Source organism: Protopterus annectens, chromosome 1.part0 (genome assembly GCF_019279795.1).
Source record: "Protopterus annectens isolate FY-2018-M chromosome 1.part0, PAN1.0, whole genome shotgun sequence".
Lineage (NCBI taxonomy): Eukaryota > Metazoa > Chordata > Ceratodontiformes > Protopteridae > Protopterus > Protopterus annectens.
The window spans coordinates 516,273,552-516,295,585 of record NC_056725.1 but is presented as its reverse complement, the minus strand read 5'-3'; the positions used below and the strand labels follow the sequence as shown (position 1 = coordinate 516,295,585).

The window sequence follows — 22,034 nt, the reverse complement described above, 5'->3', positions numbered from 1 at the left end:
TCAACCAAGACATTCACTTGCCTACCTTTTACCCAAATCCACAGAACAAGGGTGAGAAAATTCTGCATTCTTTGGACATACACAGGCAGTTACGCTTCTACTTGGACAGAACTAAAGCTTTCAGAAAGACTGAGCAACTTTTAGTGTCATATGCTGCAGGATCACAAGGAAAGGCTATCTCAAAACAGACTATTTCTAAATGGATAGGCCATTGCATCCGTTTCTGCTATTTTCAGCATGGCAAATTAGTGCCTAAGGGCATTAGGCCTCATTCCACCAGAGCAGCAGCCACTTCAGCAACCTTCCTCAAAGGAGTACCAACCAAAGAAATTTTAGAGGCTGCAACTTGGAGTTCAGTGCACACTTTTACAAAGCATTAAGTCCAGAGCAGGCTTCACCACTGCAGTTCTGCATGGTCTCATAGACTCTCCTAATCCTATTTAGCCCAGCCACCCCTCCTCAGCTTTGGGATTCTACCCAAGAGTAATGACTGCAACAGTGAAACACGATGAACATAGTACAGTTGTGTACTTACCATAAATGTAGATGTTCGAGTGTATTCGCTGTTGCAGTCTCGGATGTTCATCGTGTTATCCTGCTGCAGTCATCACACTTGGGTATCCTGTCATCAGGCGGTCCCGCAGTCGGCCGGATTTCCAGTCTTGGTCCGACGTCAGTGCGCCAGGGGTACATATATTGCAACCGACGCCATTTTCTTCCGTCTTTCTTGCCGCGCGGTGCCCGAAGCAGAAGCAGTTTGCAAGTGCCGGTCGGCCGACTCCTGAGATTTTCAAATTCGAATTTCAGACTGAAGTCTTCTATAAAGCTAAGTACTCCATTGGGGAAACTTTTCTTGCCTCAGACCGATGTCAGAAAAAGTTAACAATTGTATTTCTTGTGGGAAGCAAATACCTCATAAGGATTTTCATTCTTATTGCATACCTTGCCTAGGCCCTGATCACGACGTCACTTCTTGTCGTTTTTGTGCTAGATTTAATAAACGTACTATTAAAAGATGATTTGATTTCGCACAACACTTTTTTGGTAGAAAATTTAACTATAACATGCCGTCGGAGCTACCGACTACCGGCGTGCACAAAATCGCAGGGACAAGGACCGACAGCCCAGGCCTAAGCCCGATTCCGAGGCCTCGGTTGATCCGGTCTCCGGTTATCAGTGAGGCTCCTACGCAGCCTCTGACTACCACAGTTCTGGAACCCGAGACCGCTACAGATATTTTGACGGAATGTACTAGGCAGACGCAGCCTTTTACTTCAGGCCCTTCCGACGATTTACCTTCCAAGGACGTCGGTACTTCTGAAACGCCATCGGTTTCTGAAGGCGTTTTCAGACCAACGACGCTTAGTCAAAACGTTTTCCAAGCCGAAGACTCCTTCTAAATCGAAAAAGGCTTCACTTCAGTCTCCTGTTCAAGGCCCTATGCCTAAGAAACAGATGCTCAAAATGGCTGAAGATTTGATTTCTCTTATCAGGGGTTCACAGCCTCCTCCTGACAAAAGGCCTAGACAAGAGGAAGATTCTGCTCCCTCTGAACAACTGTCTATTTCTTCGGATTCCTCTGAGGACCAAGACTATTCCTTCTCTCCTTATGAAGATTCTGATGCTGATGATTCTATTCCCTCAGCTTCCCCTCCAGAAGATTACTCTTTTGGGGAAACTTTACACACTATGAGGGAACATTTTCACTGGGAAGGTCAGGATTACTCTGATTCCAAGAAAAGGCTCAGAGAGTTTCTTTTACTCCCCCAACACAGACCTCTAGTCATCCCTCCTGTTTTGGACATTGTGGATGATGTCTACTTAGAATCCAGTTTCAACCCTGACTCTCTACCTCCTGCCCCGGCCAAGCCTGACAGATAGGTTCATAGGTTCATACTAGGCTATCTGCCGTAGGGTATTTATAAGCCTAGCCAGCATGTGTTTGGCTTTCGCCACCCATTTTAAATTTATTTTGCTATGCCCTTTTTCGAGGTTAGTATACTGTGTCTCTGTCTAACAGTGACACAGAAGTGATACCCGAGGTAAACCTACGATCTCTCATCCTCTCATCAAGATTCCTCTTGAAGAGAGTCAATGAGGGACTCTGCCTAACCTGGACTGGGATTTTATTCCAGAGTGAAGGGAGCCTCTGGGTTATGAATCTGTCCCTCCAGCATGTCCTATTTATTTCAGTGCTGAGGTTCAAGTCTCTCGGCGCCAGAACTCGATGGGATTTGGATTTTCTGAGGTGCAGCATGTCCATTAATTCCAGGTTGGACATGGCTTTATATGTCAGACACAGATCGCCTCTGAACAGGCGGTATGCCACTGAGTAGAGCTGGAGTTTCTTTAACCGGGCAGCATATGGCATCTGTTTGAGCCCTTTGATCCTCTTGGTGATGTACTTTTGGGGTCTTTCCAGTTGCTGCAGGTGTCTGGTAAGGTACAGCCCAAAAGGGGAATTGTACTCAATTATGGGCCTGATGAGGGATGAGTAAATAGGCACGATGACCTCCCCTGATCTAGATGTGAATCCCTTCATGATTAGGTGGGCTATATAAAATGTTTTTTAACCACTTTGGCCACGTGGTTGTCAAATGAGAGATTGATATCAACTTGGGTCCCCAATTACTTCTTCTGTACTTAATGGATTACCACCTATGTGGTAATTTGTGGACACTTTGTTTTTGCCAAAGGGGATGACTATACACTTTTTGGAATTTAGCTTGAGGCCATGGCTCTGGCACCAGTTGTCTGTTTCTATGAGGCCCTTTTGGAGGATGCTTGTGTCAGCTGGAGAGTCGATTATGGCCCCCAGTTTGCAGTCATCTGCGAACTTGGTCAGCCACAGTCCTTCCGTGTTGGCCTGTACCTCCGAGAAATATATACCTAACAAGAGAGATCCCAGGACTGAGCCTTGTGGGACACCACTTGTAACTGGTTTGGAGTCTGACATGGCTCCAGCAATTCTAACCATGTGGGTTCTGTCCTTGAGCCAGTTTGCAATCCATCTAGTGACATAGGGGTTTATATTTAAGCTGGTGAGCTTATCTATAATGCCAGAGTGGGGTATTGTATCGAAGGCTTTTGCGAGGTCCAGGTAGGCTGTGTCAATGGCCTTGGTGACTGTTTCAAAGAAATCAACCAGGTTTAAGAGGCAGGATCTGCCCTTAACAAAGTCGAACTGGGTAGGATCCAGTGTCTGTAGGTCCCCAATATCTTTATTTATGAGGTCCATGATGATCCTTTCCATAGCTTTGCAGACCAAGCTAGTCAGGCTTATGGGGCGATAGTTTCCAGGATCCGTTGACGCACCACCTTTATGGAGTGGGACCACTGTTGCTGTACGCCACTCTTTGGGCACATATCCTGTAGTAAGGCTGAGATTGAACAGTAGTTTTATGTTTGGGTTTAGCTCTTCTTGGAGTTCATGTAGGACGCAGCCCGGGACACCGTCTGGTCCCATTGATGCTGTGTTTTTTGCTTTGGAGAGGGCAGCTCTTACTTGAGCATCTGAGATGTCAGGGCAGCACTCTGCTGGGATCGATATTTGCCCTTTTGGTGGGGGGGGGGGTGAAGTTTGCGCTGAACCTGTCAGCTAGGATGTTGGCAATGTCTGTGGGTTTGGTGTATTTTTTGTCATTTTGGACTAATTCTGAGCATATCTGGGGATTACCACCCAGGTTCCTAACATAACTAAAGAAAGCCTTGTGATTATCCTTAGTGTCCTGTGCAATTTTTCTCTCAAAGCTGGCCTTAGACAATTTTATGAGTGCCCGTAGTTTTTGCTAATACTGATCAGTGATGCCTTCCCTTTTTGGGATTTTGCTCTATCATTTAGTAGCTTCCTCCTTCTATTGTATAGTTTGTTTATGGCTGGGGTCCACCAGACAGGACGCCTGCCTTTGGAGGATTGGGTCTTGGTTTTATTTGGGATCGCATGATCCATGCATTCCTGAAGGTGTTCATAGAATGCGTTTATAAAGGATTCTACGGTCTGGGCCGTATTTTCCACAGGCCCGGGGGCTTTGAAGGATTCCACCTCGGTTTTGAGGAGTATAAAATTTGCTTTAGAGAAGTTTTTCACTGTGGTTTTCTGGGCAGGGGGTGGGGTCAGGATGTGAATATCCAGTGAGATTAGTTTATGGTCTGATCTTACCAGTGAGGGATACACTTCTGGTGTGGAGCATAGAGCCCCCATGTTGGTGATGACCAGGTCCAGTATGTTTTCCCCTCTTGTGGGAGTGGTAACAAGTTGTTCCATAGCATTTGAGTTTATAAATTCTAGGAACCTTTGGGCTAGGGTGTTGGAGCTAGAGTAATGCTCCCAGTCTATGTTTGGGTAGTTGAAGTCACCCAATATAATGGTGTTTGGAGAGACCTTCATATTTTCCAGAGTTCTCAGGAAGACCGAGTGGGGTTCCTGGGTTTGGGAGGGTGGTCTGTAGCAGGCTATAAACTGGAAGGCAATTTTACTCACTGTTAATTGCACATGGATAGTCTCTGATGCTTCGTGCTTTGTCACCAACCTGGAGGTGTGGGTATCTTTGATGAATATCGATACTCCCCCTCCTTTTGTGGTTCGATCCAAGTTTTGGGGCCGAAAAGCATGGTATGAGGTATAACCTGGTAGTGCTGGGGTGCTCTCGGGAGCCCTGAACCAGGTTTCTGTTACTGCACAGATATCAATGTTCTCCATGCTATGAGAGTTTCGAGTGCGTGCATCTTGAGGTTTAGACTTCTGTCATTGAGTAGCATTACTCTTAGTTTCTTATCCCTTATGATACCTATGGAGGTGGGTTTGTCTTTTGAGCTTTGCCTAAAAAAGGCACTATTGGGGTAGCAAGAGCCTTTGCCAATATCCGAAAGCCCAGGGGTGACAGGTGCAAGCCATCCCTAGCGAAGCATCGTGGCTTGTCGAGCATATCATCACAAGCTGACAGGCATTGGATCCCCTTTGAATGACACCAGTACTTAAGCCAATTGTTGAAATTGATCATCTTGTCTTCATATTGTGGCATCATTCTTGGTGAGGGTAAGATGCTACTCAAGGTCAGGGTCATACTGGCCTGGGCTACATGCTCAGAGAGCTCCTCTATGTCTCTTTTCATGTAGTCCAGGGAGGTACGTCTCAGGTCATTCACACCAACATGAACAATGACTGAGTCATATTTGTACTTGCCTTGGAGTGACCTGAGTGCTTGTGTTATGTGGCGGATCCTAGCGCCCGACAGGCTGCTCACCGTGGCCCTCTCCTTGTTCAGCCTGGTGAGCGGGACGTCAGTGTGCCTGACGATAGAGTCACCTATTACAAGTGTATCAGGTGTGTTGTTTAGTCTTAAGGGCTGTGACTGTTAGGCACACTGGCTTTGTGAGATATGTGTTGCACGTGTTTTGTTTTGGGGTAGCGGTTGCTTGGGTGTCTGCTTTGAGGTCTCTGCTGCTTAGGCAGATCTTTATTTAGAGCCTCCGAGTATGTTTTTGTGTGATTATGTGTTTGGTTTGCTGTCGTGGTAGGTCTATGTGAGACTGGAATTGTAGTGAGTGTGGTTTCCTTCTCCTCCTGACTGGTTATGCCAGTACTGAGTTGAGAGAGCTTAGCCTCCAGTTTGGCTATATGGTTGCATCTCTCACATGTGTTGGAATTTGTTGGGAGGAGGAGAGGGCTGTCTGTGTACATGAGGCAGTTGTAACATTGCCTCAAGATTCCCAGATTCACCAGCTGGACCGGAGAGGAGATTGCCAACTGACCTTTGGACATGCTAGAATAATATTGGGAATTCCTTTATAATTGAAAACAAGGGCCAGTGGGGAGTAAGGGTGTAGTGCTTTTAATTTTTAGTGCTGACTTATATAATTGCTTTAGTGAGCAAGTGCCAGGTAACTTAAGTGCAATGTGTTACAGGTAACTTAGATGCAAAAACGACAAACAGTAACTTTCTTTCAAGTGAAACAAAGAAATAAGTACAGTAAGCAATGCAGATATCACTAGTGATCCACAGAAGCGCTGAGAAGCAGCGTATTAGGTGGAATTAGCGTTCCAGGGAAATAGCAAGCAAACAAACAACAAGCATATAAACAAATCTAGATTCATCAGGCCTGGATCTAGTCTATGCTACAGCAAACAACGTGTACCAATTTCAGTAAGATACAGTTCAAATATTCAGGCACTATAAACCTTTAACCAGAAATTCCTAGCTCAGAAGGGCAGAGTCCAGCCTCTTCTCCCACAAGAGTGCAGACCACGAACCTTCTTAATGTAAAATAACTGTCCTGAAGCCCAAGTGCTTAAACCAGAACTAATACACTTTAAGAATAACAGACACTGGGCTCTCAATCAGCAGTTCCCAATTTAGAAGGATGAAAGCTACCTGTCCTGCCACCACAGTGCATGCCACAAACCTTCCTAATGTAAAACAACTGGTCTGAAGCCCAAGTGCTTAATCCAAAAGAATTAGAATGATAGCTACACTTTAATCAAGTTACTACTAAGCAGTGATAAATACAATTGAATACTTTAGAGAATGCCTGGAGTAGTGCTCAGGTTACACAAACAAAGCTAGATCCAGCAGGCCCGAATCCAGTCTATGCCACAGCAAACAAGGCGCACCAACTTCAGTAAGAAGCAGTTCAGATATGCATGCACTATAAGCCTTTAACCAGAAATTCCCAGCTCAGAAGGGCAGAGTCCAGCCTCTCCTCCCACAAGAGTGCAGACCACAAACCCTTTTAATGTAAAATAACTGGCCTGAAAGCCCAAGTGCTTAAACCAGAATTAATACACTTTTAGAATAACAGACACTGAGCCCTCAATCAGCAGTTCCCAACCTAGAAGGATGTAAGCTACCTGTTCTGCCACTACAGTGCAGACCACAAACCCTCTCAGTGCAAAACAACTGGTCCGAAGCCCAAGTGTTTAAAACAAAAGGCTTAGAATGAGTTACACCAAAGTTCCTGATTCCCACAAATTCATTTACAAAAGCCCAGTAGCTGACCCAGAGACTATCTCCCAGGGTCCCAAGGGGGCTAAGGCTTCCATGGCTAAGAATCCAGTACCTTCTGAAAGGGATTCAAGAGCACTAGACAGATGGGGGGAAAAGGTTTACACCTCAGCCACTTTAGCTATGAGAGTACTAAACTGTCAATTTCATATACTTAAGTATCAGCAGTTTCTGATCTCTCAGTTAAAATAAAAGATAACCACCCTACCTCAACAATCTGAAATGAAAGAAGTACAGGATTTGTTGCACGCCACCAAGCAGGTGGGCAAACATACCTTACAATGTGGATTTGATTCTTTAGAGGCCTCCTGCAGAGCAGCTGTCACTGGATCAGTTATACGTAGGCATGCCTGGTTAAAGGAACAAAGTCTGCCTGATCATGTTAAAGCAAAACTACTAGATGCTCCCTTACAGCAGGATGTTCTTTTTGGTGTTAAAGCAGAAGAAGTTTTAAAGAAAATGGAAGATAAGGCGAAATCAATGCAGACAGTCAAAGATTTCCTACAAGTACAACCCCCTCGCTTCAGCAGAAACTGACCAACAAAAAATTGGTCCTTTCCAGCCACTGACAGGCCTCAGAGGGGTAAATACAGGCACCCAAGGGGCAGAGGACAACCACAAGCTCAGTATAAGCCTCGCCAATGGGGCACTCCAACCCAGAAGGGAGGAGAAGACAGGTCTCAACCCACCAGAAGGCAAACTCAATGACTTGCACCTCACCTGGCCAAACAAAGCTCTTTTGTCAGCCCCCTTGGGGAGGAAAACTAGCACTATTTGCAGACAACTGGCACATGGTCACAAAGGACAAATGGGTCCTAGACATAATTTTACAAGGATACAGATTCCACTTTCACACCTTGCCAATAAAAGGAGGAATGCCAAACCTGCCACAAAATCAAAGGGCAGAGGCTCGAAAACAAATTACAGCTCTCATGGCCAGGAGAGCCATTCAGAGGGTACCAACTCAAGAGCAAGGCCAAGGATTTTACTCAAGTCTCTTCCTAGTACCCAGAAAAGAAAATGCTTGGAGACCAATTCTGGACCTTACAAGTTCCCAAATTCAGGATGCTAACACTACAGCAGCTACTTCCCATGTTGGGCAAGGAAGCATGGCTGGTAACGTTGGATCTCAAGGTGGCATACCTGCATGTCCCTATCAGACAAAGTTGCAGAAGATACCTCCGTTTCATTGCAGGTTCAACCCATTATCAATTCTCTGCACTGCCCTCTGGCTTATCTACTGCACCCAGAGTATTCACAAAATGCCTGGCACCAGTAATTGCATACTGCAGACAAAGAGGAATTCAAATATATCCATATCTGGACAACTGCCTCATCCAAGCAGAAAGAAAAGACATTCTCTTACAACATCTGGCTTTTGTGAAGCATCTATAAATTGTCTGGGGTACACAGTAAACGAAAAGAAGTCAAAACTAGTACCCTCACAAAAAATGACATTCCTGGGTGCCAGCTTGGACACAACGGCCCAGAAGGCTTATCTTACACCAGACAAGCAATTACAACTGACTCAATATTTCAAGACAATGGCAACAAAGACCCAATTAACTGCAAGAAAAATTCTGCAGGCTTTGCGCTTCATGGCATCTTGCATTCTGATAATACCATTTGCAAAACTGCATATGAGCAAATTACAGTGGTACCTAAAAAGCGTATGGTCTCAACACAGCCACAGCTTGGACACAATTATATCTGTCATTCCCTGCCTACAACAGGAATTTCTGTGGTGGGCACAGGCATGTCACCACAACAAGGGTCAGCCTTTCACCTTGCCCCCACCCAGGCAAACTATCACAACAGATGCTTCAGACTATGCCTGGGAGGCTCACATGGCAGGGCAATGCATTCAAGGCGTATGGACTGCAGAACAAAGAAAACTGCACATAAATCAAAAAGAGATGCTAGCTGTACAGAAAGCTCTGACAGCCTTCAAGGATCTACTACAGCCAGGACAACTTGCAATAAAGACGGACAACACCACAGTAATGTGGTACATAAACAAACAAGGGGGCACACATTCCTACCCTCTTTGCAGGCAAGGAATAATCTTATGGAACACAGCTGTGGCCTACCAAGTCCAGTTACAAGCGCAATTCCTGCCAGGACAGAAAAACACATTGGCAGACGACCTAAGCAGAAACATCAAAGATCCCCATGAGTGGAAGCTAGACCCACAAATATTTGCCATGATAACTCAAAGATGGGGCCTACCAAATATAGACCTGTTTGCCAGTCCTCAAAACTACCAACTGACAAAATTTTGTACAAGGACATTCCACCATCAAGCTTGGAAAGTGGACGCTCTCTCCTTCAGTTGGAAAAACCTGAGAGCATATGCCTTTCCTCCATTACCTCTTCTCACAAAGGTTCTTTTGAAGGTCAAAAAGGAGGAACCTCGACTGATTCTCATAGCCCCAGACTGGCCACGCCAACACTGGTACCCGCTATTGAAGAATATGGCTCACAGCCCACCATGGATATTGCCTCAAATACCTCATTTGCTCACGCAGCAAGACAAGCAGATTCTACACAGCCAGATCAAAACCTTAAACCTGGCTGCATGGCAAATTAATTAAGCATCCCACCAGCCCCTCTTTCACAAGCAGTACTGGATGTTATTCTAGAGGCCAGGAGACCAAGCAGCAGGAAGGCTTACTCGGACAAATGGAAAAGGTTTTGTGCTTGGAACCAAGCTAAAGGTCAAGACACAACTCAGCGTCATATGCCTCACATTCTGCAGTATTTGGCTGAGATGTTGCATAAAGGACTTTCCTCCTCCTCTTTTAAAATCCATGCTTCAGCTATTTCAGCTCACTATGACACAAATCCACCTTTATTTTCAAATCCTCTTCTAAGGCAGTTCCTCAGAGGGGCAAAAAACATTAGACCACCTAGAAGAGCCCCTAGACCAACATGGGACCTCAACTTTGTTCTGAAAAAACTAACGCTACCTCCCTTTGAACCAACTTTTTCTGCAGACCTTCAGTTCCTATCTTGGAAGACTGCCCTGCTCCTGGCAATAACTTATGCTAGGAGAGTCTCAGAATTACAGGCACTTATGGCAGTGGAACCTTTCCTCATTTTTCATCAAGACAGAGTTTCTCTACGAACTAATCCTTCCTTCATGCCTAAGGTGGTTTCCAGTGTAGCTTTAAATCAAACCATCCACCTACCCACTTTCTTCCCCAATCCACAGAACAAAGGTGAGAGACTCCTGCATTCCTTGGACATTCACAGGCAGCTTCGTTACTACTTGGATAAAACTAAGGCTTTCAGAAAAACTGACCAGCTCTTTGTTTCCTATGCTACAGCTTCTCAAGTGAGGGCCATATCCAAGCAAACCCATTTTAAATGGATAGGCCATTGTATACGATTCTGCTATACCCATCATGGGAAACCAGTTCCTCCTACCATTAGATCCCACTCTACCAGGGCAACAGCTACCTCTACAGCCTTTCTCAGGGGGGTTCCTACCAAGGAAATTTTAGAAGCTGCAACTTGGAGTTCTGTATACACCTTCGCCAAACACTATCACTTACCTCTTTATTCTAAGTCCAGGGTAGGCTTCGCCACTGCAGTTCTGCAGGGCCTCATTGCCTCCTCTAACCCTCTATGATGCCTCCACCCTACCTTAGCTTTGGGACTCAACCAAAGTGTGATGACTGCAGCAGGGTAACACAATGAACATAGTACAGTTTTGTACCTGCCATAAATGTAGATGTTCGAGTGTTCACCCTGCTGCAGTCCAGGTTACCCTCCCTCCAACCCCTCTGATCTACTGGCTAAATCCTTGCTATGCCTTTCTGATGTATTTGCTTATAGCTGAAGGGATTTTGTGTTTGTACAGTGTTCACACCTTTTGGTACTAATTTGGATCACCTTTTTGGGGGCACCTGACCTCTGGGGCAAGAAAAACTGAAGAAAATGGCGTTGGTTGCAATATATGTACCCCTGGCGCACTGACGTCAGGGATGAGGTGACAGCAACCGACGTCGGACCAAGACTTTGGAAATCCAGCCGACTGCGGGACCGCCTGATGACAGGATAACCCAAGTGTGATGACTGCAGCAGGGTGAACACTCGAACATTTACATTTATGGTAGGTACAAAACTGTACTTTACCCACCCACCCACCATCCCCCTTCTCTGTGCTGGGACTTATCTGCACTTCTTTATCTTATACAACCTTTTTGGTGTATTTGCTTGTAGATGAAGGAAATGTTATTTTTATGCTTGCATTTCTTATTGGTATATTTTACAGCCTACCTTTTTGGAGAACCTGACATCTGGGGCAAGGAAAACTGAAGAAAATGGCGTCGGCTGCATCTTTTATACCCCTAGCGCACTGACGCAGGGAAGAGGCGACAGCAGCTAACGCCGGACCAGGACTTTGGAATTCTGGCCGACTGCGGGTAGCCTGCCAGCAGGATAACCCAAGAGTAATGACTGCAACAGTGAATACACTCGAACATCTACATTTATGGCAGGTACACAACTGTACTTTTTTGATCTTTGATTTATTAATAACAGGCATGATATCTGAGCAACTGTTTGAGTATTTCAAGGTAGAACATCCAACAGTCCCTTTGATATATGGTCTACCCAACATACATAAGAATCCCTTAACTCCACCTATGCGCCCTATAGTTTCAGGCCGAGGTTGGGTAACTGAGCCACTTTCTATTTTTGTAGAAAAGACTTTGCATGCTGCCTTGGCTAATTTTAGCACTGTTTTAAAGGATACCAAGAGTTTTTTTAAATGAGCTATCTAAACAAAATGAAATTATCTTAGGACAATGTTTATTTGTAACTCTGGATATTGAATCATTGTTCACTGTTATACCCAATAAATGGGGAATTGAAAATGTCAGAGAATTACTGTGTGAGAGAAACACCCTTGATACTAAGGTGACACTTATTTGCACACTTTTGGAAATTATCCTAGAAAACAATGTGTTTATTTTTAATGATGTTTATTATTCACAAAAACTTGGCGTAGCTATGGGCACAGCTTGTGCTAATAGCTAATAGCTACGCCAACCTATCCCTATAAAAATCCCTAGCCAATTGGGAAGCTAAACATGTACTTTCGAATAATGAATACCAGGTTAACATCAAATGGTATAAACGTTTTGCGGATGATATTTTTTTGTTGTGGCATGGCTCAGAGCAGCGGCTACAAGAGTTTCTTTTATACTTAAATCAGTTAAATACTTTTTTGAGTTTTACCTATGAATATTCTGATAAAGAAGTAGAGTTTTTTGGATGTTAGAGTTACTAAAAATAATTTATCCATTGTGTCTACTACTTTGTATAAGAAAACTGTTAGAAAGAATAATGTTCTACAATATGGCAATATGCATCCGAATCATATGAAATTTAATGTGTTGAAAGGACACATATTTCGAACTATGAGACTTTTTAATGATGATGATAGTCTCATTGTTGCATTACAAACACTTAAAGAAGAATTTTTAGAAAGAGGCTTTAGTAGTAAACTTATTGATTCTCAGATAGCAGAAGGATGGCGGCATAGATCAGGTAAGTGCCAGCCATACTTTTCCCCGCTCCCCACTAGTATTAACAACAGGAATAATATTGACAATACTTTCTCGAGTGATGCTTCCACTGATACCTCTAAGAATAAATTAAGGATGCCATTGACCTTTGCCAGTAATGTGCATGTAGCATGTGATATTATTAAAAAGAACTGGGATATTCTGTCTACTGTACATGAGTTGAATGGAGTCATTGGCACACAGCCAGATTTAGCTTTTAGAAATAATAGATCACTTAAGAGTCAGCTCTGTTATCGATCCTTTAATACTAAATCAACTATAATATCTGATAGACTTGGTACATATATGTGTAGGAATTGTACGGCCTGTACACATATACATATTGGCAATCATTTCACACATCCCACTGTGGGGTTTAAGATAGATACTGCTTTTTATGCAGATTGTCGAACAAAAAATGTTGTCTATTTTTGCTATTGTACTACCTGCTTCTCATATTACATATGGAAAACAAACAGGGTGTTTAAGGATAGAATACTTGAACACCTTAGGGATATCAGGAATGTTAAAGAAACCAGCACACTATCACTGCATGTAGCTAAAGAGGGTAAAGAACATAAATTTAGCTTTATGGTACTAGAGATTCTACATAGTACGAAGAGAGGAGGTGACATAAATAATAGAACAGAATCTAGTGAACAGAAATGGATTTTGTGCTTTCAAGCTGATAAATCTCCTGGTTTAAACAACAGAGTTTCCCTGAAACCCTTCCTTAAAGCACGGCCATTAAAGCATTGATCTCTCTTTTAATATTTTATCATATATGATTCAATAGTCCATCTTCTATTATTTTTTGCTATTGTATTTGTTACCAGTTTTAAGTTCATATTTTTCATTTAGTCTGTTTTATTTAATTTTTTAACGATCTATATATTCTACAGATGTATTTTATCACATGGCTTTTAGCTATGATGCACATTTTATCTGATTTTTGATTGGATGTTTTAGTGTTTAAAAATGTAACTGCTATTCTGTCTTTGTTGGTCTGATGAAGTGAGTGTTATTCCGAGAAAGTGCTTGCCTACTACAATAAAGGACATATTGATTTTCACTGCTGTGTGGAACCAGATTATTTTTTCTTTTTCTTGCATTATGCATTTCCACTCACTGGATAGATACATTTAAAGCAGGTTTAATATGCAGATAGGGAGCTGAAGCAGAATGCTCAGAGCAGTTTAATAAGTGATGAGATTCATTCAGATATTTATTCCATGTCTTTTATATGTAAACTAGTAATTTAACATAATTCTGTATGGAAGTCATAGGAGGGTAGTAGTCTTTACAGAAATGAAGCATGCCTTTGAGTGAGTGAATGGGTGGGTGAGTGAGTGTGTGTGTGTGTGTGTGTGTGTGTGTGTGTGTGTGTGTGTGTGTGTGTGTGTGTGTGTGTGAGAGAGACAGAGACAAAAGTTATGTACAAACTAGCCATACAGTGACACCTTTTATCATACTTAGACAGCTGAACTGACTGTTCTATTTAAATCAAAACGTCCTGAAGAAATTTTGAGTGAAAGAGCTGCAGATGACCAGACCTTAATCAAATCAGTAGAATCAAAGCCTGATAATTACTGGACTGTGTATGGAAGAAGTAATATAATTTACTGTCATCGGATCTCTCTTTTCTTTTGTCAATTTAGGCTACAGTGACCTTCTTTGATACAACACCAACTGGGCGGATTGTTAATCGATTCTCTTCTGATCTGTACAGTGTGGATGATTCACTTCCTTTCATCCTAAACATTTTCCTGGCCAATATATACAATTTGTTGGGGATGTTGATAGTCATCAGTTATGGTTTACCATGGATCTTACTTGTCATTGCTCCCTTGGCTGTCCTGTATTTCTTCATCCAACGCTATTATCGCTGTACATCCAGAGAACTGAAGCGCCTTTACAGCATCACTCTATCCCCTATCTACACCCATTTTTCGGAGACATTAACTGGACTGACTACAATACGTGCATTACGAGCCACAAACAGGTAAGTGGCACTAAGGAATCTAGAGTGTTTGTAAGCTTGTGCTAAAAGAGTTAACAGCAGAAATTCTGGCCAGCCAGCACTAGCATAGTACATTACATTTATTTGGGGTTACTAAGGTGTATACTTTAGTCCCATATAATCCATCCTAGACTTCTAAGGGCAAGCTGCATCACAGAGAGAAGGTGCTTTGTCTTTGGAATGGAAGGAGTTTATTCAGCTGGTTTGTTTGTAATCACTTCAAGAAACCGAAAGTACTGGCATGGCTGCTGTGTTCTCACTGTATAGAGGCTGTTTGCACATGCAGTTACAGTAGTTCTCTTGAAGGTGGCAGATTGAACCTATGCACTGAACTTGTTGACAGTTTTCTGTCTCTATAAGAAATGTCTAATCAAAATGTTGTGGTTATGATGGCCTGAAAAAAATTGGAATGAATATAAGGGTATATTGGAAGTTAGGAAACTAAAGCTTGGCAAATAAGATTCTTTTGTTATGGAGGAGTAATGCTCAAATGTGAAAAGCGACACCGTCTGCACCTCTGTAGAATAATGTATTCAATTCAAAGAAGGTTGCTGTAGCTTGATGAGAGAGTTTCCTTTTATTTATTGCAGCCTTAATTCCTGCATTTGTGTGATTTTTGCCATTTGTCTGTCAGGTTACTATTCTGACAGTGTTGACAGTAGAACCAGTGTCTTTCCTGTTGAGCTGAAAAATCTGATACCAGTAATGACAAGGTAACATGGGAAAATCACTAGATTAAATGCAGACCCAGCAGTAATCAATAGTTTTGACATAGGTTTACAGGACTGACTTCTGACAGTTCCAATAATGTTTTCCTCTGTCATTGTGCACTTCTAGTACTAATGGTATTTTTGTATGCATTTTTCTTTCAGAAGCCGTGTCTTGCCTTTCTCATTTTCTAATGAAAGAAAACCTTACACATATGTCCATTCAGTGTACAAGCTGGTAAAAAGACCATGTCAAAGCTTCTGTAGTAACCAACCAAGTAACATATATGTATATGGATTTATATTATATCATCAAGTTTTCGGAAACTCGAAATTCATATAGTCTAGACCATATGATTAAATTTCTGAAAACTTGAAATAAAAAAAAAACAAGTCTGTGTTTTTTGCAGGAGGAGCAAGCCCCCCTGCACATTATGTATGCCAACTCCGAGAATGCACTGCAGTGGGGAGAATGATAAATTCCCCATTGAAGCATGTCTTTGTAGATCATGGTACAGTGGGGATCGGGGAATTTACCCTTTTCCCCACTGTTATTCGATGTTTGATCTCGCAGTTAGTATATATAGTTTGCAGGGGGTATAGGGAGCTGCGGGTGCTACAAAAATGTAGTTTTTTTTTTTTTAAACTTTCGAGCTTTTTGAAACTTGGTCATATGGTCTCGTGATCTTGATCATATGAATTTCAAGTTTCCAAAAATTCGATGATATAACTCCATATGTGTATATATTTAGCTATATAACAACTGTGTAACTAACCTGATCCAAACACTGTCTTCCACCGTAACCAGATGGTGCAAGGTAAAATGGAATAGAAAAACAATAGGATTGCATTATTAATAAAACTCTAAGACAGCAAAATATGCTCAGTCACTTTGTATTGTCTCTACAGTCAGCACATTCTATACCATATGCATTCAGTTGAATTACTAAGTGAAAACCATATCTTGTTAAGAGTTAAAAATGTAAAACTTTAACTTGTAAGCATGTTATAGAACTATCACAATATCTGTTTGTATCCACACAGACACTCAAACATATAGCGCGCGCACACACACACACACACACACACACACACACACACACATGTGTATTCTCATATGCATACACATATCCATATGTGTGTGTTTATGTGTTTGTATGAATACATATTTAGGGAGTGTGTGGAGATTTGGTATGTGAAATGCTAAGTATCTTGCACAGCAGGTTTAGGGAGTTAGTTCTGTAACCTGCAGTAGTACAGTAAGATCTGCAAGTGCCCATTTTAGTCATTTTTATTTTTCTGTTTTTTAGTTAGTATTTACATTTATTTACATTATATTCAATAGACAGTTTATGTAAGTAAATAACTGGGATGCACTAACTAAATTACTTACATAAAATGTGCATTGAATACAGATCTATGTAATTTCTGTAGGTTTTCATGAACAAGCTGTGACATGGATAGGTTTCTGCTTCACTTCTGAGGAAGTTTGATTAATTCTTTATAGTGCCAGATTTTTTTTACATGAATACTAGTAAGATGTTTGTACTGTAGTGGAGGGTTAAGTCAAGATATGTTAGTTTTGTAATTTAGTTATGTTTCCTTCAAAATAGGGACATTTGAGATGTCTGATAACCAACCTGCTTCAGCACTACTCCGCTATGATTGCTACACTGGACTGGGACCTCTCTGTTGATGTTGGACCTTGCTGAAGCTTTTGATACTATTCCTTATAATACTGTTATGAATCAGATGAGTGAAAATTGTGTTAATTCCACTGTGGTAGACTGTGTAATAAATCGATTAAATAACCATAGTTTTCTAGTGATGGGTTATAATTTGTGCATCAATAGATCAGTATTGGGTCCTTATATGTATAATTTCTTTATAATAGCTATGCTAGTATCTAACCCAACAGTCTGTAACAAGTTTGTATATGATTCTAAAGTGTCATTGCCAGTCACGAATGCAAATATTAAAAATTGATAGTGTTCAGGTATTCAAACAGGCAACATCCACATGCTCTGGATGGTAGAGTCAATCAGCCATCTGATTATCCTTTCTCAGAAGAATAGTATACAAGCAATTGTCCTTTGGTGTCCCATGACCAAGATATCTCTGCAAAAGCTGTTGGCTTGATGAGGTTGCTTATGGAGTTGTTTTCCTCATTAACTGTAGAGGTATTGTTTCTAATTTATATTGACTTAATTTGACTTGTTAATGAATATGGCTTTGTTTCTTGCATTAATGTGGTTCTGGATATAAAAATTTTAGAAAAGATCTTGTAGTTGCTCTCATACCCAAAAGATTAGACTTGCGGAATTCGTGTTCTCTTTACTGTAGATTGAAGCGAGAAGATTAATTTAATACCTACAATAGTGCTACAGTAGCAGGTAATTTTAGTTTAGTGTATTTTATCAGAAGAAAAGGCTGCCATCCCTGAACACCAACTCACCACTCCAGGTAAGTAAACACTTGGCCATCGTATTGAACTTTGCCCCTTACCCTGTGGTAGTGCGATCTTGAATTTGGTATATTTAGTTGGGGAGTCAGGGATGCAGCCCCCCACATTGGTGGATTTGCTTTTGTTCGGTTTCATTTGTTTTTAAGGATGGCCAAGCGTTTACTTACCTGGAGTGGTAGGTTGGTGTTCCAGGACGTTGGTGTTCTAGTGCTGTCGGCCTTTTTGTCTCGGTTATATGGGTTTTGGGTAAGTGGTATTTCGGTCTGCTGAAGTAGACGCCTACAAATAGTTGTTCCAAACTTTAGTTTAAAAAGTACATTGTTTTATTTGAAACAAACAGCCCAGAAATGTAAGATAAGCAACAACTTTGGCACCATTTAAAAATCATCTTGATTTTTATGTTGGTTAATTTATATCCCAAGCAGTGGGTGCTGGATACAAAGTCTTCAGAGGCTCCTTTTAGCGCTGTGAATTTTATAGTACTGCCTTTAATCAGAGGTGCTGTGAGGCATAAATCTGGAGAGTAAGTGCCTTAGAGTTCCTGAGCATGGTGCAATATCTGTACTGTATATACTCCACAACTGCATTATTACACTTAAAAATCTGGTGTTATTTATTTTTTTCAGCTTGAATTTTAATTTCAGTAGTTTCTGTACAAATATTATGTTTTGTAGTGTATTCTAAGGCAAAATAGTTCCAGAGTTCATTTTAACTGACTTTTGTACAGATTTTTACCTTTTTTAACTATTTGAAGTACTGGTTTGAAAATTTTTAAGAAAGCCATTTTTGGGGATTCTTCTATCAAACTGTTGTTGTGCTGTTACACATTTCCATTTTAAATGTCATTTCACATTCATTTTTATAAATCCTATTTTGTATTTGAGTTGAGCAAACTCAGTGACATAGTGTAGGTGGTAACAGTTCACAGATGGCATGTTGAAAACCTGATGTCAGCATTTTATGTTTTGGCATTGTTATGGGCATTTGTTGGAAAATTATTTTTTTTGTGTTTTATCAGCTTTCTTTGGAGTCTTTGTGCTTACATTTTATGTGGTAAAAGTTTTCATTTCTGCATTCCCCTTCTTCTTTCCACCTTTGAACACCTTTTCTGCCTTTTTTTTGATATGTGGAAGTTGACTACAATGACTTCTGCTGCCAGTGATATTTTTAAGGCTGTGAGAAAGAAGAGATCTGTTAATGAATACTGTGAGTCTTTTTTTCTGAAGAACACATTTAGTGTACATCTAGCTACCAATCCACTGGTCAGTTTTCCTTGCCCACTTAAATATAGGAAGCATAAATCCTGTGAGCTGAAAACTTAAGTAAGGCACGGCAGGTGCACTTTACAACTGCTTTCAATAATTCATAGCTCTGGATTGAACTTAAGATGATTGGAAATTTATCCCAAAGTGATGGATTTACAATGAAGTATGTTTTTTCTACTGTCAGTAAAGAGTAATAACATGTACACTAGTGAGCTTAGACAGTATTAATGAAAGTACCTAACAGTGTCTGTCAAATAAATTTGTTAGGGAATTCATAACAAAGTCTGCTCTTTGTAGTTGGAAAGAAACCAGTTTATTCCAGGAATGTACACTGGTGGTCACATATGAGAAAAAGAACTACAGCTGCATATTTTATTTAATTTTAATGCAGGTCAGAGCTTTCTTATGTTTGTTGCAAGATCAGTAATGAGCAAAGTAATACATGTTCAAGCTTGAAAGAAGAATGATTTTGCCCTTTGCAGCCTTGGCTTTCAGGAATAAGTAACTTGGTGATTGTGTAACACACTTTATATTTTCTTAATTTTTTTGCCTGCCCCCCCCCCCCCCCCCATTGAGTCCTGCTCTTCTGGCCACTTGTGTAACATGTTCATCCTCCCTAGAAGATAGCCATTTGACCCAATTGTTCCTTGGGATGACAGTCGAGAAAGATGGGAGTAGAATTCATTATCTGCATGCTGAAAGCTCTGTTTTTTCCTATGAGGCCCTGTCCTCCCCTGCAAGTAACACTTCATGTCCAAAGGGTTGGCAAGCAGTGGACCTTTGCAGAGTACATCAAATGTAGTACAGCATACTGATAATGCACTTAAGAGGGGCTGATGACTGCAAACTGGGAGCCATAATTGACTCTCCGGCTGACACAGACATTCTCCAAAAGGGCCTTACTGAGACGGACACCTGGTGTCAAAGTCATGGTCTCAAGCTAAATGCCAAAAAATGCATCGTCATCTTATTTGGGAAAAACAAAACACCCATGAATTACCACAAAGGTGGCAGCACACTTAATACAGAAGAGGTAATAAGAGATCTGGGGACCCAAGTAGATAGTAATCTTCCTTTGACAATCATATTGCCAAAGTAGTTAGGAAATCCTTCTATGTAGCCCATCTAATTACTAAAGGGTTCACATCTAGAAATAAAGAGGTTATAGTGCCCCTCTACGAATCACTCATCAGACCCATCATAGACTACAATGCCCCATTTGGGATGTACCTCACAAGACACTTCTAACAGCTGGAAAGACCACAAAAGTACCTCACCAAGAGGATTACTGGCCTCAAACATATGTCCTATGCAGCCCGACTATAAAAACTCCAGCTGTACTCAGTCGCATATCGCTTACTCAGAGGCGATCTCTGCCTGACTTACAAGGCCACGTCCAGCTCAGAATTGATGGACATGCTCCACCTAAAGAAATCCAAGTCACTGCGAGCCACCCGCTCTAGTGAGCCAAACCTCGCCCCAACAATAAATAGAACATGCTAGAGGGATAGATTCCTGTCACAGAAACTCCCCATGCTTTGGAACAAAATTCCTAACTACATTAGGCAGAACCCCTCACTAACACTCTTCAAGAGAAACCTTGACGAGTGGATGGGTAACAGAAAATACACCCTTGGGATCGCTTCATTGGCTCTTCTTGACAGAGGCTCAGTTAATTAATCAATGGGTCGGGAAAGCTGACACACTCTGGCTAGGCTTATAAATGCACTCTGGCAGATAGCCTAGTACCTACCTATGAACCTGTAATCTGATGCTAGCCGTATCATTATTGATCACAGATGGGTCACAGATCCGAGACAGCAAAGTAAGCAGAGGTGTTGAAATTCTTCCTAAGAAGGGATGCTTGCACATTTCATTTAAGAAGAGCTGTGCCCTTCTGTCAGAGTGATGGGTAGGGTGCTACATATGTTTACGCTATTATAGCAGGCAAGTACTTTTTCTTAGTTGTAAATCATACAGGCTTTACAATGTAACAAGATGAGAAAAAACAGACAGAAGCACGTTAAACTTAATATAATGTTGAGATCTTAGGCTACTGGAATGGGGGTTGAGTATAAAAGTGTATTGATCTTATTATATGTTGAATTAAGATCAGAAGTGTAGCTGGTTATTTTTGTGACTGCTGCTATATCTTGTGTCCCTCCCTACATGTCATAACACATGTTGAGGATGAAGAGAAAATAAAAGCTGCATTTGTAGTAATTGCTACAGTTTATAGCATGCACAAAGTGCTACATCTCCCAGTTTTGACTGCAAATGTACTCGTAAAGTGTTGGAAATTAAGATCATGTATCGGCAAAAAATCAGGTTTTTGCCACAATTCATATATCGAGATAATATCAGGATTATTTCAGTGAATACAGGCTTCAAGCAAATTAATTGTGTTAGTGTCTTGCTCATGTTAATATGCATGATCTTAGGATTTCTAACAGAAACTGTGAAAAAAAGGGCCAGTGAAACTGTCAGTTTGGCAAAAATGTGGTCACTGCCTAGTAAATATACTGCCTGGATGCCATCAAAGAAGAAATTTGGAGAACATGAGAGAAAATCAACTAGAAATGGAAAAGAGGCTGGAAAGAATCATGCAGTTGTTTACTAAGAAGCAGTTAAAGTTTCAGCTCTGGTACAGGAGATGACTTCCAGGAAATTTTGAGAAAAAACAATCCACTTAGATATATTTAAAATAAATGAAACTCTGAAGGAAGATATCAACTCAAACAACAAAGGCTGGAAAAAGTAGTAGCTTCTTTAACTAACTATTCAGACGAGATGATAAAACTGCAGAAATCAAGCTGAAATGAAGAAAAGGCTGGCTGAGCATGAGACTTCTCGAGAAGAGCTGTTTAAAAAATAGTAGATTTAGAAGATAGAGCTATAGAGAAACCTCAGATTTTCTGCTATACTAGGGTATCTGGGAGGAAGACGATTGTATTTATTTTTGTGAAAGAGCCAATAAGCAGCTAAACTGGTTTTCCACACA

The 22,034-nt window shown here is 41.3% G+C and overlaps 1 protein-coding gene across 1 annotated transcript in view; it reads left to right on the top strand.

The window, feature by feature from the left end:
• The window catches only part of ABCC10 (ATP binding cassette subfamily C member 10), a 1,243,619-nt gene that overhangs the window by 930,220 nt on the left and 291,365 nt on the right, over window positions 1–22,034 (top strand). Inside the window, exon 16 of the mRNA XM_044061090.1 lies at window positions 14,236–14,579. Coding sequence (XP_043917025.1) covers window positions 14,236–14,579 — 344 coding nt within the window. The remainder of the gene's footprint in view (window positions 1–14,235; window positions 14,580–22,034) is intronic.